This window comes from Oncorhynchus masou, chromosome 25 (genome assembly GCF_036934945.1).
Source record: "Oncorhynchus masou masou isolate Uvic2021 chromosome 25, UVic_Omas_1.1, whole genome shotgun sequence".
In the NCBI taxonomy this organism is placed as follows: domain Eukaryota; kingdom Metazoa; phylum Chordata; class Actinopteri; order Salmoniformes; family Salmonidae; genus Oncorhynchus; species Oncorhynchus masou.
In genome coordinates, this window is record NC_088236.1 from 48,870,395 (window position 1) to 48,885,081 (window position 14,687).

A 14,687-nucleotide genomic window follows, 5' to 3' on the forward strand; every position below is an offset into this window, starting at 1 on the left:
CTGATGAACCATGTCCAGATAAAGCGTCCGGAGTGAAAAAGTTGAATGGAAGAAAAAAAAGTTGAGGGAAATCCAAAAATATAAACGGTAATTAAAAAGTAAAAACCGTAAAGTTGTCAGGTAGCTAAGTAAGGTTGGCAACAAAACGCACAACAACACGTGAACAAGTCTGCAAGTTGTGACCGGAAATCCGGTGCCGACAGAGATGGCCGCCTCGCTTCGCGTTCCTAGGAAACTATGCAGTATTTTATTTTTTTCCCATGTTATTTCTTACATTGGTAACCCAGGTAGTCTTACGTTTTATTACATACAGTCGGGAGGAACTATTGGATATAAGAGCAACGTCAACTCACCATCATTACGACCAGGAATACGACTTTCCCGAAGCGGATCCTGTTTTGCCCACCACCCAGGACAATGGATCCGATCCCAGCCTGCGAACCAAAACAACAACGCCGTAAAAAGGGCAGACGAAGCGGTCTTCTGGTCAGGCTCCGGAGACGGGCACATCGCGCACCGCTCCCGAGCATAATACTCGCCAATGTCCAGTCTCTTGACAGCAAGGTAGACGAAATCCGAGCAAGGGTAGCATTCCAGAGAGACATAAGATACTGTAACGTTCTTTGCTTCACGGAAACATGGCTCACTCGAGACACGCTATTGGAGTCAGTACAGCCAGCTGGTTTCTTCACGCATCGCGCCAACAGAAACAAGCATCTTTCTGGTAAGAAGAGGGGCGGGTGGGTATGCCTTATGGTCTGATCATAACAACATACAGGAACTGGAGTCCTTCTGTTCACCGAACTTAGAATTCCTCACAATCAAATGTCGATTGCATTATCTACCAAGAGAGTTCTCTTCGATTATAATCACAGCCACATAGTGGGGAGAACAAGTATTTGATACACTGCCGATTTTGCAGGTTTTCCTACTTACAAAGCATGTAATGGTCTGTCATTTTTATCATAGGTACACTTCAACTGTGAGAGACGGAATATAAAACAAAAATCCAGAAAATCACATTATGATTTTTAAGTAATTAATTTGCATTTTATTGCATGACATAAGTATTTGATACATCAGAACTTAATATTTGGTACAGAAACATTTGCTTGCAATTACAGAGATCATACGTTTCCTGTAGTTCTTGACCAGGTTTGCATACACTGCAGCAGGGATTTTGGCCCTTAGGAAAAGCTGACCACGACTCCAGGACTGCCCGTTCCATGATCTCGCCATCACGGTTGACAACTCCATTGTGTCCTCCTCCCAGAGCGCTAAGAACCTTGGCGTGATCCTGGACAACACCCTGTCGTTCTCAACCAACATCATGGCGGTGGCCCGTTCCTGTAGGTTCATGCTCTACAACATCCGCAGAGTACGACCCTGCCTCACACAGGAAGCGGCGCAGGTCCTAATCCAGGCACTTGTCATCTCCCGTCTGGATTACTGCAACTCGCTGTTGGCTGGGCTCCCTGCCTGTGCCATTAAACCCCTACAACTCATCCAGAACGCCGCAGCCCGTCTGGTGTTCAACCTTCCCAAGTTCTCTCACGTCACCCCGCTCCTCCGCTCTCTCCACTGGCTTCCAGTTGAAGCTCGCATCCGCTACAAGACCATGGTGCTTGCCTACGGAGCTGTGAGGGGAACGGCACCGCAGTACCTCCAGGCTCTGATCAGGCCCTACACCCAAGCAAGGGCACTGCGTTCATCCACCTCTGGCCTGCTCGCCTCCCTACCATTGAGGAAGTACAGTTCCCGCTCAGCCCAGTCAAAACTGTTCGCTGCTCTGGCCCCCCAATGGTGGAACAAACTCCCTCACGACGCCAGGACAGCGGAGTCAATCACCACCTTCCGGAGACACCTGAAACCCCACCTCTTCAAGGAATACCTAGGATAAGATAAGTAATCCTTCTCACCACCCCCCCTTAATGATTTAGATGCACTATTGTAAAGTGGCTGTTCCACTGGATGTCAGAAGGTGAATTCACCAATTTGTAAGTCGCTCTGGATAAGAGCGTCTGCTAAATGACTTAAATGTAAATGTAATGTAAATGTAAATTTTGTTACTCCCTGCCAATAAGACAGAGACTAAAATAGGAACCTCCCGTGCTCAGGTCTGTTCAACGCTGGTCCGACCAATCTGATTCCACGCTTCAAGATTGCTTCGATCACGTGGATTGGATATGTTCCGCATTGCGTCAAACAACATTATTGACGAATACGCTGATTCGGTGAGCGAGTTTATTAGCAAGTGCATCGTTGATGTCCTACCCACAGCAACTATTAAAACATTCCCAAACCAGAAACCGTGGATTGATGGCAGCATTCACGCGAAACTGAAAGCGCAAACCACCGCTTTTAATTACATTTACATTTACAAAGTCATTTAGCAGACGCACTTATCCAGAGCGACTTACAAATTGGATCAGGGCAAGGTGACCAGAAACATGACAGACTACAAACAATGTAGCTATTTCCTCCACAAGGCAATCAAACAAGCTAAGTGTCAGTTTAGAGACAAAGTAGAGTCGCGATTCAACGGCTCAGACACAAGAGGTATGTGACAGGGTCTACAGTCAATCACGGATTACAAAAAGATAACCAGCCCCGTCGTGGACCAGGATGTCTTGCTCCCAGACAGACTAAACAACTTCTTTGCTCGCTTTGAGGACAATACAGTGCCACTGACACGGCCCGCTACCAAAACCTGCGGACTCTCCCTCACTGCAGCCAACGTGAGTAAAACATTTAAATGTGTTAACCCTTGCAAGGCTGCAGGTCCAGACGGCATCCCCAGCCGCGTCCTCAGCAGACCAGCTGGCTGGTGTGTGTACGGACATATTCAATCAATCCTTATCCCAGTCTGCTGTTCCCTCATGCTTCAAGAGGGTCACCATTGTCCCTGTTCCCAAGAAAGCTAAGGTAACTGCGCTAAATGACTACCGCCCCGTAGCACTCACTTCCATCATCATGAAGTGCTTTGAGAGACTTGTCAAGGACCATATCACCTCCACCCTACCTGACACCCTAGACCCACTCCAATTTTCTTTACTGCCCCCAATAGGTCCACAGACAACGCAATCGCAACCACACTGCACACAACAGCCCTAACCCATCTGGACAAGAGGAATACCTATGTGAGAATGCTGTTCATCGACTACAGCTCATTTAACACCATAGTACCCTCCAAACCCTGGGTCTCCCCCCCGTCCTGTGCAACTGGGTACTGGACTTCTTGACAGGCCGCCCCCAGTTGGTGAGGGTAGGTAACATCTCCACCCCGCTGATCCTCAACACTGGGGCCCCACAAGGGTGCGTTCCGAGACCTCTCCTGTACTCCCTGTTCACCCACGACTGCGTGGCCATGCACGCCTCCAACTCAATCATCAAGTTTGCAGACGACACTACAGTGGAAGGCTTGATTACCAACAACGACGAGACGGCCTACAGGGAGGAGGTGAGGGCCCTCGGAGTGGGCTGTTAGGAATATAACCTCACACTCAACGTTAACAAAACAAAGGAGATGATCGTGGACTTCAGGAAACAGCAGAGGGAGCACCCCCCTATCAACATCGACGGGACAGTAATGGAGAGGGTAGAACATTTTAAGTTCCTCGGCGTACACATCACGGACAAACTGAATTGGTCCACCCACACAGACAGCGTGGAGGCTGACGAAATTTGGCTTGTCACAAAAAGTACTCTCAAACTTTTACAGATGCACAATAGAGAGCAACCTGTCGGGCTGTATCACCACCTGGTACGGCAACTGCTCCTCCCACAACCGGCTCTCCAGATGGTAGTGAGGTCTGCGCATTGCATCACCGGGGGCAAACTACTTGCCCTCCAGGACACCTACACCACCCGATGTTACAGGAAGGCCAAAAAGATAATCAAGGACAACATCCACCCAAGCCACTGCCTGTTTACCTCGCTATCATCCAGAAGGCGAGATCGGTACAGGTGCATCAAAGCAGGGACCGAGAGACTGAAAAACAGCTTCTATCTCAAGGCCTTCAGACTGTTAAACAGCCACCACTAACATTGAGTGGCTGCTGCCAACATACTGACTCAACTCCAGCCACTTTAATAATGGAAAAATGTATGTAATAAATGTATCACTAGACACTTTAAACAATGCCACTAAATATGTTTACATACGTATATACTGTACTCGATACCATCTACTGCATCTTGCCTATGCCATTTTGTATCATCTCTCATTCATATATTTTTTGTACATATTTTTCATCCCTTTACACTTGTGTGTATACGGTAGTTGTTGTGAAATTGTTTGTTTAGATTACTTGCTGGTTATCCCTGCATTGTCGGAACTAGAAGCACAAGCATTTCGCCAGACTCACATTAACATCTGCAACCATGTGTATGGGACAAATAAAATTTGATTTGATTTTTGATTTGAATTTTATGTAAACAATGTTTAAATGCACATCTTTACATCTTCGCATGAAAATCTGTCGCCAATTGGATGGAAACCTAGCTAATGAGTTGACATGAGGAATCCAAAGATATTGTCAAAAGCCTGCCACGGACCCAACACATCCCACCCCACAACTAATACTGTATATAGTATCAGTTCTCTATGTCTGACAAGTCGTATATAGCTGCGTCTCAGATTATTGTTTATTCATCCAATGTAATGTATTTTCAGTGAATTTTGTTTCCCCCCCCACCCCCATGTTCTGAGAAATTAGTAATTGAAGTGGTTACAATTCTACATCCTGATATTACCAAGTTCTGTGCACTACATGGTGCTGTTCCAGTTTTTTAAAGAACCCCCCCCCCACCCATTGGATTTGTGCATTTGAAACATTGGTCAGGTAAACAACCAAAGCATGGGTTACTGTCATACCTTGTCCATAAACTGCTAACAGGGTAAGGAAACCAGTATGTGATTTGGTGAACTATCCCTTTAACATTGGGGGTGGGGGGTGTAATCTTTAAAAATAAATAACATAGTAGGAACAGCACTATCTAGTGGTCAGAACCTGGTAATGACAGTATGTAGGATGGGACATGAAAGGAAATGAACAATTTCTCTGAAAAGATGGGGGGACACCAAATTTACTGATAATACATTACATAGGATGAAAAAACAATACTCAGAGCTGCAGCTCCATACTACTTATTAGACGTGGAGAACTGATTGATACTGTATACTTATTCTCACGATGGGTTGGGGGATCCATAGGTGGCTTTTGACAATTACTTTGGATTCTTCATGTCTTACACATAGTAAATAAAATAAAAAAGGTGGTCCAAATTGGATGTTAGGTATTATATTTATTGAATGTTATATGAATCCTATAAATTTAAAATATATATTTCGGGTGCAATCAATTAGCTTAATTTTTCAAAGCTCAAATTATATTTCAACCAAAAAATGTTGCAGGAATGCTTATCTTATCTAACTACATAAATTACTTCAGAACAATCTGAGACGGTGGGTGTCATGGCTTGCTGAAATGACAGGATGTTGGGATTATTGCAGTGTAACTATGCATTTTTGTCAGGCAGGACCATACAGCACTGAATGAGCAAATTTGACTTTGCAAGCTGTATATTGAACCGCTACCAAAAAGTAAAGTTTACGTTCATCATGAATATTCATAGTTAATATTTCCGACTGTTGTATCTGTGTGTTTACAGGTCTCTTTCCAAGATGCAAATAAAATGTTCGTCGTCGCATGCTTCATAAAAAACAAGTGAAGATCAACAGTGAAATGCTTATTTAAGGGCCATTCCCAACAATGTACAGAAATAAAGTAATAACGCTTAATGAAAAATACACAATGAGTAACGGTAACTTGGCAATATACACGGGGTAGCAGTACTGAGTTGGTGGAGAGATTTGAGGTAGATATGCGTAGTTGAAGTCAGAAGTTTACATACAGGTTGGAGTCATTAACTCGTTTTTCAACCACAACACAAATTTCTTCTGAACAAACTATAGCTTTGGCAAGTTGCTTCGGACATTTACTTTGTGCATGGCACAAAAAAACATTTCCAACAATTGTTTACAGACCGATTATTTCACCTATAATTAACTTTAACAAGTTTTACATACACTAAGTTGACTGTGCCTTTTAAACAGCTTGGAAAATGAAAATGTCAAGGCTTTAGAAACTCCTGATTGCCTAGTTGACATAATTTGAGTCAATTGGAGGTGTACCTGTGGATGTATTTCAAGGCCTACCTTCAAACGCAGTGCCTCTTTGCTTGACATCATGGGGAAATCAAAAGAAATCAGCCAAGACCTCAGAAAAAAAATTGTAGACCTCTACAAGTCTGGTTTATCCTTAGGAGCAATTTCCAAACGCTTGAAGGTACCATGTTCATCTGTACAAACAATAGTACGCAAGTAGAAACACCATGGGACCACACAGCCGTCATACCGCTCAGGAAGGAGACATGTTCTGTCTCCTAGAGATGAACGTACTTTGGTGCGAAAAGTGCAAATCAATCCCAGAACAAAGGACCTTGTGAATATGCTGGAGGAAACCGGTACAAAACTATCTAAATCCACAGTAAAACGAGTCCTATATCGACATAACCTGCAAGGCCATTCAGCAAGGAAGATGCCACTGCCTCAAAACTATACTGAATAAAAATATAAACGCAACATGCAACATTTTCAAAGAGATAGTTACAGTTCATATAAGGAAAACGGTTAGGCCCGACTCTATGGATTTCACATGACTGGGAATACAGATATGCATCTGTTCCACTCCTCTTCAATGGCTGTGCGAAGTTGCTGGATTTTGGCGGGAACTGGAACACGCTGTCTTACATGTCGAGCCATAGCATCCCAAACATGCTCAATGGGTGACATGTCTGGGTAAGCAGGCCAGCTTCCAGGAATTATGTCTGTAGCTTATGCCTGCCCAACACCATAACCCCAACGACTCCATACACGTGGTCTGCGATTGTGAGGCCATTTGGACATACTGCCATTTTCTCTAAAAAGACATTGGTAGAGAAATGGTCATAAAATTCCCTGGCAACAGCTCTGCTGGACATTCCTGCAGTAAGCATGCCAATTGCACACAACCTCAATTTAAGACATCTGTAGCATTGTGGTGTGTGACAAAACTGTGTCTATGAACTTATTAATGAAGCCGATGACTGACTGATAACTCCTCAATGCCATTTGATGAATCACGGAACATATTCCAGTCCTGATAGGCTAGCAAAACAATCCTGTAATTTAGCATCCGCTTCATCGGACCAATTGTGTTTGTTGTCCGTAGCTTATGCCTGCCCATACCATAACCCCACCACCACCGTGGAGGTCCTGGGCTGGCATTTTTACACATGGTTGTGATGCCGGTTGGACGTATTGCCAAATTTAAAAAAACGACATTGGCTTATAGTGGAGAAATTAACATTGAGTTTTCTGGCAACCGCTCTGGTGGACATTCCTGCGGTCAGCATGCCAATTGTTTGCTCCCTCAAAGCTTGAGACATTTGTGGCATTGCTGTGTGAAGAACAAAAAAGTTTACCTGTGTAATGATCATGCTGTTTAATCAGCTTCTTTAATGCCACACCTGTCAGATGGATTAATTATTTTGGCAAAGGAGAAATGTTCACTAGCAGGGATGTACACACATTTGTCATCATTTGAGAGAAATAAACTTTGTGCATATGGATGATTTTATGGGTTATTTTATTTCATCTCATAAAACATGGGACCAACACTTTACATGTTGGGTTCATATTTTTGTTCAGTGTAAATGGTCTATTGACCTCAGTATGGTTAGGCTTACCTGGTCTCTGTACTGTAATTATGACTCACTGAATCTATCTTATTTATATATATGTATATAAATAAATTAACTGGTTTCCTATGGTGTGTTAGACTTAAGGGCTCTACACAGTCTACGCAACGGCTCCGACAGAGGTTTGTTTACGAAGCTCTAAGTAGTTCTACGTATTGTTTTGCAGCAGAATTTTTGGAATACGATACAAACTGTACTCTGTAGCTCCACTTGCATAGACTGTGAAATCACTGTGGATGGCGCTGCAATGGATAGTTGCTTTTTTACGGGCACACAATTCTGTTGTGTGTTTCGTTTCCTACGACCAAAAATTGCTTCTGGACATCAGAACAGCAATTACTTACCTTGATTTGGATGAAGATTTTTACCAGTGGCATAGGACAAACTGCTCCCCCTGGACCAGGCCCTAATCCCAGAGACTCGGGAAAGGAAAAGACGGCAAAAGAGAGGCCAATGTGTAGGCTCTCGGATGAAACTAAGTCGGCAAATAAATAATCTGCCACTACCTTCCGTTCTATTCGCGAATGTACCACCACTGGAGGACAAACAGGACGAACTCCGTTCGACACTATCCTATCAACGGGACCTGAAGAACTGTAATATCCTAGGTTTCTCTGAGTCGTGGCTGGACATGGATAATATACATCTAGCTGTTTTTTTCTATGTGTTGTCAAGACCGTACGGCAGCGTTGGGTAAGGTTAGGGGGATGGATATGTCTCTTTGTCAACAACAAATGCTCGTGCACGATCTCGAATATTAAGGAAATCTCGAGTTTCTTCTCTCCTGCGTTTTAGAATACTTCATGATAAGCTGTAGACCATATATTTACCAATAGAGTTGATCTATATTTTTAGTAGCAGTCTATTTACCACCACAAACCGATGCTGGCGGTAAGACAACACTCAACAAGCAGTATTAGGACATAAGCAAGCAAGAAAATACTCTCAGGGAAACTGAAATCCATTTTACCTCATTTCTACTAGCATGTCACCTGCGCAACTAGAGGACCTTTACTCCACACACAGAAACACATACAAAGCTCGCCCTCTATTTGGCAAATCTGACCATAACTCTATCCTCCTGATTCCGGTTTACAAGCAAAAACTCAAACGGGAAGTATTTGAACAGGAAGTACCAATAATGAAGTGGTCCGATGAAACAGATGCTAGGCTACAGGACTGTTTTGGTAGCAAAGAAGGGAATATGTTCTGGGATTCATCCAATGTCATTAAGGAATTTACAATATCAGTCACTGGCTTCGTCGTCCCCACATTGACCATATGTACATATTCTATCCAGAAACAATGGATTACAAGCAACAGCCGCTAAAGGATGGAGCTGCCGCTTTCAAGGAGTGGGTCACTAATCTGGATGCTTATCCCCACTGCCCTCTCCCACCTGGACAAGAGGAACACCTATGTGAGATTGATGTTCATTGATACAGCTCAGCGTTCAACACCAAAGAGCCCTCCAAGCTCATCACTAAGCTATGGACCCTGCACCACAGCTTGGTATGGGAACTGCTTGGCATCCAGCCGCAGAGGGTCATGCATACGGCCCAGTACATCACTGGGTCCGAACTCCCTGCCATCCAGGACCTCTATGCCAGGCGGTCACAGAGGAAGGCCCTAAAAATTGCCATTCAAGACATAAACTGTTATTTTTGTTACCGCACGGCAAGCATTACTGATGTACCAGGACTCTGAACAGCTTCTACCCCCAAGCCATAAGATGGCTAAATAGTTAGTCCGGGTAGCTATTTGGTTAACTATTTAACTATCTGCATTGACCCTTTTTGCACAAACTTTTTTGACTCATCACATACGCTGCTGCTACTGTTTACCTATCCTGTTGCTTAGTCACTTTATTCCTAGTTATATGTACAAATCTACCTCGATTATCTTATACCACTCCACATCGACTCAGGACTGTTACCCCGTGTATATAGCCAAGTTATTTTTTCTTATTGTCTATGTATTATTACTTTTATTACATGTTATTAGTTTTCTATTATCTCTCTATTTTATCTCTGCATTGTTGGGAAAGGCCCGTAAATAGTTTACTGTTAGTCTCCACCTGTTGTTTACGACACAAAACAGTTTGATTTGAAAGCCCTTAAGTAACACTGCAACAAAATGATTTACTGTTCTGCCATTGTTTCTAGGTAGCTAAACTATATGATTGTGTAATTGCTGAAGGATATGTCTATAGCACACATGAGTCAACATGACTGACTGTGTTCATATCAGTTAAATTTGGAGATAATTGCTAATTATGGCATTTTCTACACCAAAGTTATTCATCATAATGTTGCAGAGTTTCTCTGTGCCCCATGTTTAACACATGTTCATTTTTTCAACAGTCTGCTTTCCTGCACTGGATGGGAGTGATCCTTCCACCTAGTGCCACCACCTGCATTCTGTCCCTCTCTCTCCTGATTCCCTAGTAGATACATTGTCACCCTATAGTCTGGTAGCCTGGCTGCTCACCTACATGTATATCAATGAAGACCCCATTTGGAAAGACGCCAGGCCAGCGCCCCAGAGCTGATGGGGGTGAGAGAAACTCACGGCTTATGTACATGAATGTAGCCGAAAAATTACACATGACAGCCTACAAAACCATATGGCTTTTTTAAGATATGAGTATGATACAGTAATATGCACTGCCTTCAGAAAGATATTCACACCCCTTTACTTTTTCACCATTTTGTTCTGTTACAGCCTGAATTTAAAATTGATTACATTTAGATTTTTTGTCAATGCTCTACACACAATACCCCATAATATCCAAGTGGAATTATGTTTTTACAAATGTTTACAAATGAATTAAAAAATGTAAGCTGAAATGCCTTGATAAATGTAAGTATTCAACCCCATGATCACAAAAATGTGCTTAACAAGTCACATAAGTTGCATTGACTCACTCTGTGTGCAATAATAATGCTAAACATGATCTTTGAATGACCTCATCTCTGTACCCAACACATACAATTATCTTTAAGGTCCCTTAATAGTGAATTTCAAACCGATTCAACCACAAAGACCAGGGAGGTTTTCCAATGCCTTGCAAATAAGGGCACCTATTGGTAGATGGGAGAGAAAGAAAAAAAATCCCATTGAGCATGGTGAAGTTAATAATTACACTTTAATTGGTGTATTAAAACACCCAGTCACTACAAAGATATAGGCGTCCTTCCTAACACAATTGCCAGAGAGGAAGGAAACGGCTCAGGGATTTCACCATGAGGCCAATGGTGACTTTAAAACCGAGTTTAATTGCTGTGATATGAGAAAACTGAGGATGGATCAACTACATTGTAGTTACTCCACAATACTAACCTAATTGACAGAGTGAAAAGAAGGAAGCCTGTACAGAATAAAAATGTTCCAAAACCTGCATCCTGTTTGCAACAAGGCACTAAATCAATACTGCAAAATATGTGGCAAAGCAATATATTTTTTGTCCTGAATACAAAGTGTAATGTTTGGGATAAATACAACACATTTCTGAGTACCACGCTCCATATTTTGGTGGCTGGTATGCTTGTAATTGTTCAGGACTGGAGTTTGTATGGCCGAGTTACAATTTATTTATTTTTACCTCTTTTTCTCCCCAATTTCGTGGTATCCAATTGTTTTAGTAGCTACTATCTTGTCTCATCGCTACAACTCCTGTACGGGCTCGGGAGAGACGAAGGTTGAAAGTCATGTATCCTCCAATACACAACCCAACCCTGCCGTGCTGCTTCTTAACACAGCTCCATCCAACCCAGAAGCCAGCCGCACCAATGTGTCAGAGGAAACACCGTGCACCTGGCAACCTTGGTTAGCGCGCACTGCGCCCAGCCCGCCACAGGAGAGACAAGGATGCGATGAGACAAGGATTTCCCTACCGGCCAAACCCTCCCTAACCCAGACGACGCTAGGCCAATTGTGCGTCGCCCCACGGCCCTCCCGGTCGCGGCCGGTTACGACAGAGCCTGGGAGCGAACCCAGAGTCTCTGGTGGCACAGCTGGCGCTGCAGTACAGCACCCTTAACCACTGTGCCACCCGGGAGTGAGTTACAATTTTGACTTGAATCTGCTTGAAAATCTATGGCAAGACTCAGGGCTGTGAATACATATGTAAATGAGTCGGAAGTTTATATACACTTAGGTTGAAGTCATTAAAACTTGTTTTTCAACCACTCCACAAATTTCTTGTTAACAAACTATAGTTTTGGCAAGTCGGTTAGGACATCTACTTTGTGCATGACACAAGACATTTTTCCAACAATTATTTACAAACAGATTATTACACTTATAATTCACTGTATTACAATTCCAGTGGGTCAGAAGTGTATATACAGTGGGGAGAACAAGTATTTGATACACTGACGATTTTGCAGGTTTTCCTACTTACAAAGCATATAGAGGTTTGTAATTTTTATCATAAGTACACTTCAACTGTGAGAGACAGAATCTAAAACAAAAATCCAGAAAATCACATTGTATGATTTTTAAGTAATTCATTTGCATTTTATTGCATGACATAGGTATTTGATACATTGATAAAGCAGAACTTAATATTTGGGTACAGAAACATTTGTTTGCAATTACAGAGATCATATGTTTCCTGTAGTTCTTGACCAGGTTTGCACACACTGTAGCAGGGATTTTGGCCCACTCCTCCATACAGACCTTCTCCAGATCCTTCAGGTTTCGGGGCTGTCGCTGGGCAATACGGACTTTCAGCTCCCTCCAAAGATTTTCTATTGGGTTCAGGTCTGGAGACTGGCTCAGCCACTCCAGGACCTTGAGATGCTTCTTACGGAGCCACTCCTTAGTTGCCCTGGCTTTGTGTTTCGGGTCGTTGTCATGCTGGAAGACCCAGCCATGACCCATCTTCAATGCTCTTACTAAGGGAAGGAGGTTGTTGGCCAAGATCTTGCGATACATGGCCCCATCCATCCTCAATACGGTGCAGTCATCCTGTCCCCTTTGCAGAAAAGCATCCCCAAAGAATGATGTTTCCACCTCCATTCTTCACAGTTGGGATGGTGTTCTTGGGGTTGTACTCATCCTTCTTCTTCCTCCAAACACGGTGAGTGGAGTTTAGACCAAAAAGCTCTATTTTTGTCTCATCAGACCACATGACCTTCTCCCATTCCTCTTCTGGATCATCCAGATGGTCATTGGCAAACTTCAGACGGGCCTGGACATGCGCTGGCTTGAGCAGGGGGACCTTGCGTGTGCTGCAGGATTTTAATCCATGACGGCGTAGTGTGTTACAAATGGTTTTCTTTGAGACTGTGGTCCCGGCTCTCTTCAGGTCATTGACCAGGTCCTGCCGTGTAGTTCTGGCCTGATCCCTCACCTTCCTGATGATCATTGATGCCCCACGAGGTGAGATCTTGCATGGAGCCCCAGACCGAGGGTGATTGACCGCCATCTTGAACTTCTTCCATTTTCTAATAATTGCGCCAACACTTGTTGCCTTGTTACCAAGCTGCTTGCCTATTGTCCTGTAGCCCATCCCAGCCATGTGCAGGTCTACAATTTTAACCCTGATGTCCTTACACAGCTCTCTGGTCTTGGCCACTGTGGAGAGGTTGGAGTCTGTTTGACTGAGTGTGTGGACAGGTGACTTTTATACAGGTAACGAGTTCAAAAAGGTGCAGTTAATACAGATAATGAGTGGAGAACAGGAGGGCTTCTTAAAGAAAAACGAACAGGTCTGTGAGAGCCGGAATTCTTACTGGTTGGTAGGTAAATACTTGTCATGCAATAAAATGCAAATTAATTACTGAAAAATCAATCATACAATGTGATTTTCTGGATTTTTGTTTTAGATTCAGTCCCTCACAGTTGAAGTGTAACTATGATAAAAATTACAGACCTTTACATGCTTTGTAAGTAGGAAACACTGCCGATTTTGCAGGTTATCAAATACTTGTTCTCCCCACTGTACACTAAGTGCACTTCTGCCTTAGTGTACAGCTTGGAAAATTCCAGAAAATGTTGTCATGGCATTAGAAGCTTCTGATAGGCTAATTGACATAATTTGAGTCAATTGGAGGTGTACCTGTGGATGTATTTCAAGGCCTACCTTCAAACTAAGTGCCTCTTTGCTTGACATCATGGGAAAATCAAAAGAAAATCAGCCAAAACCACCATGAAAAAGCCAGACTACGGTCTGCAACTGCACATGGGGACAAAGATTGTATTTTTGGTAGAAATGTCCTCTCCTCTGATGAACCAAAAATAGATCTGTTTGGACATAATCACCATCGTTTATGTACGGAGGAAAAAGGGGGAGGCTTGCAAGCCGAAGAATACCATCCCAACTCTGAAGCATGGGGGTGGCAGCATCATCTTGTGGGGGTGCTTTGCTGCAGGAGGGACTGATGCGCTTCACAAAATAGATGGCGACATGAGGAAAGAAAATTGTGGATATATTGATGCAACATCTCGACATCAGTCAGGAAGTTTAAAGCTTGGTTGCAAATGTGTCTTCAAAATGGACAATGACCCCAAGCATACTTCCAAAGTTGTGGCAAAATGGCTTAAGGACAACAAAGTCAAGGTATTTGAGTGGCCATCACAAAACACTGACCTCAATCCCATAGAAAATGTGTGGTCAGAACTGAATAAGCATGTGCGAGCAAGAAGGCCTACATTCCTGACTCAGCTACACCAGCTCTGTCAGGAGGAATGGGCCAAAATTCACCCAACTAATTGTTAAACAATTTAAAGGCAATGCTACCAAATACTAATTGAGTGTATGTAAACTTCTGACCCACTGGGAATGTGATAAAATAAATAAAAGCTGAAATAAATCATTCTCTATTATTCTGACATTTCACATTCCCCTAAATAAAGTGGTGATCCTAACTAACCTA

The 14,687-nt window shown here is 43.1% G+C and overlaps 1 protein-coding gene across 3 annotated transcripts in view; it reads left to right on the forward strand.

Moving 5' to 3' along the window:
• Positions 1 to 14,687, forward strand: part of LOC135514434 (spindlin-Z-like) — a 44,542-nt gene that overhangs the window by 25,140 nt on the left and 4,715 nt on the right. For all 3 annotated transcript variants that reach the window (XM_064937934.1, XM_064937935.1, XM_064937936.1), the window contains one exon: positions 10,167 to 10,359. In XM_064937934.1, coding sequence (XP_064794006.1) covers positions 10,308 to 10,359 — 52 coding nt within the window. In that variant the 5' untranslated portion in view covers positions 10,167 to 10,307. The remainder of the gene's footprint in view (positions 1 to 10,166; positions 10,360 to 14,687) is intronic.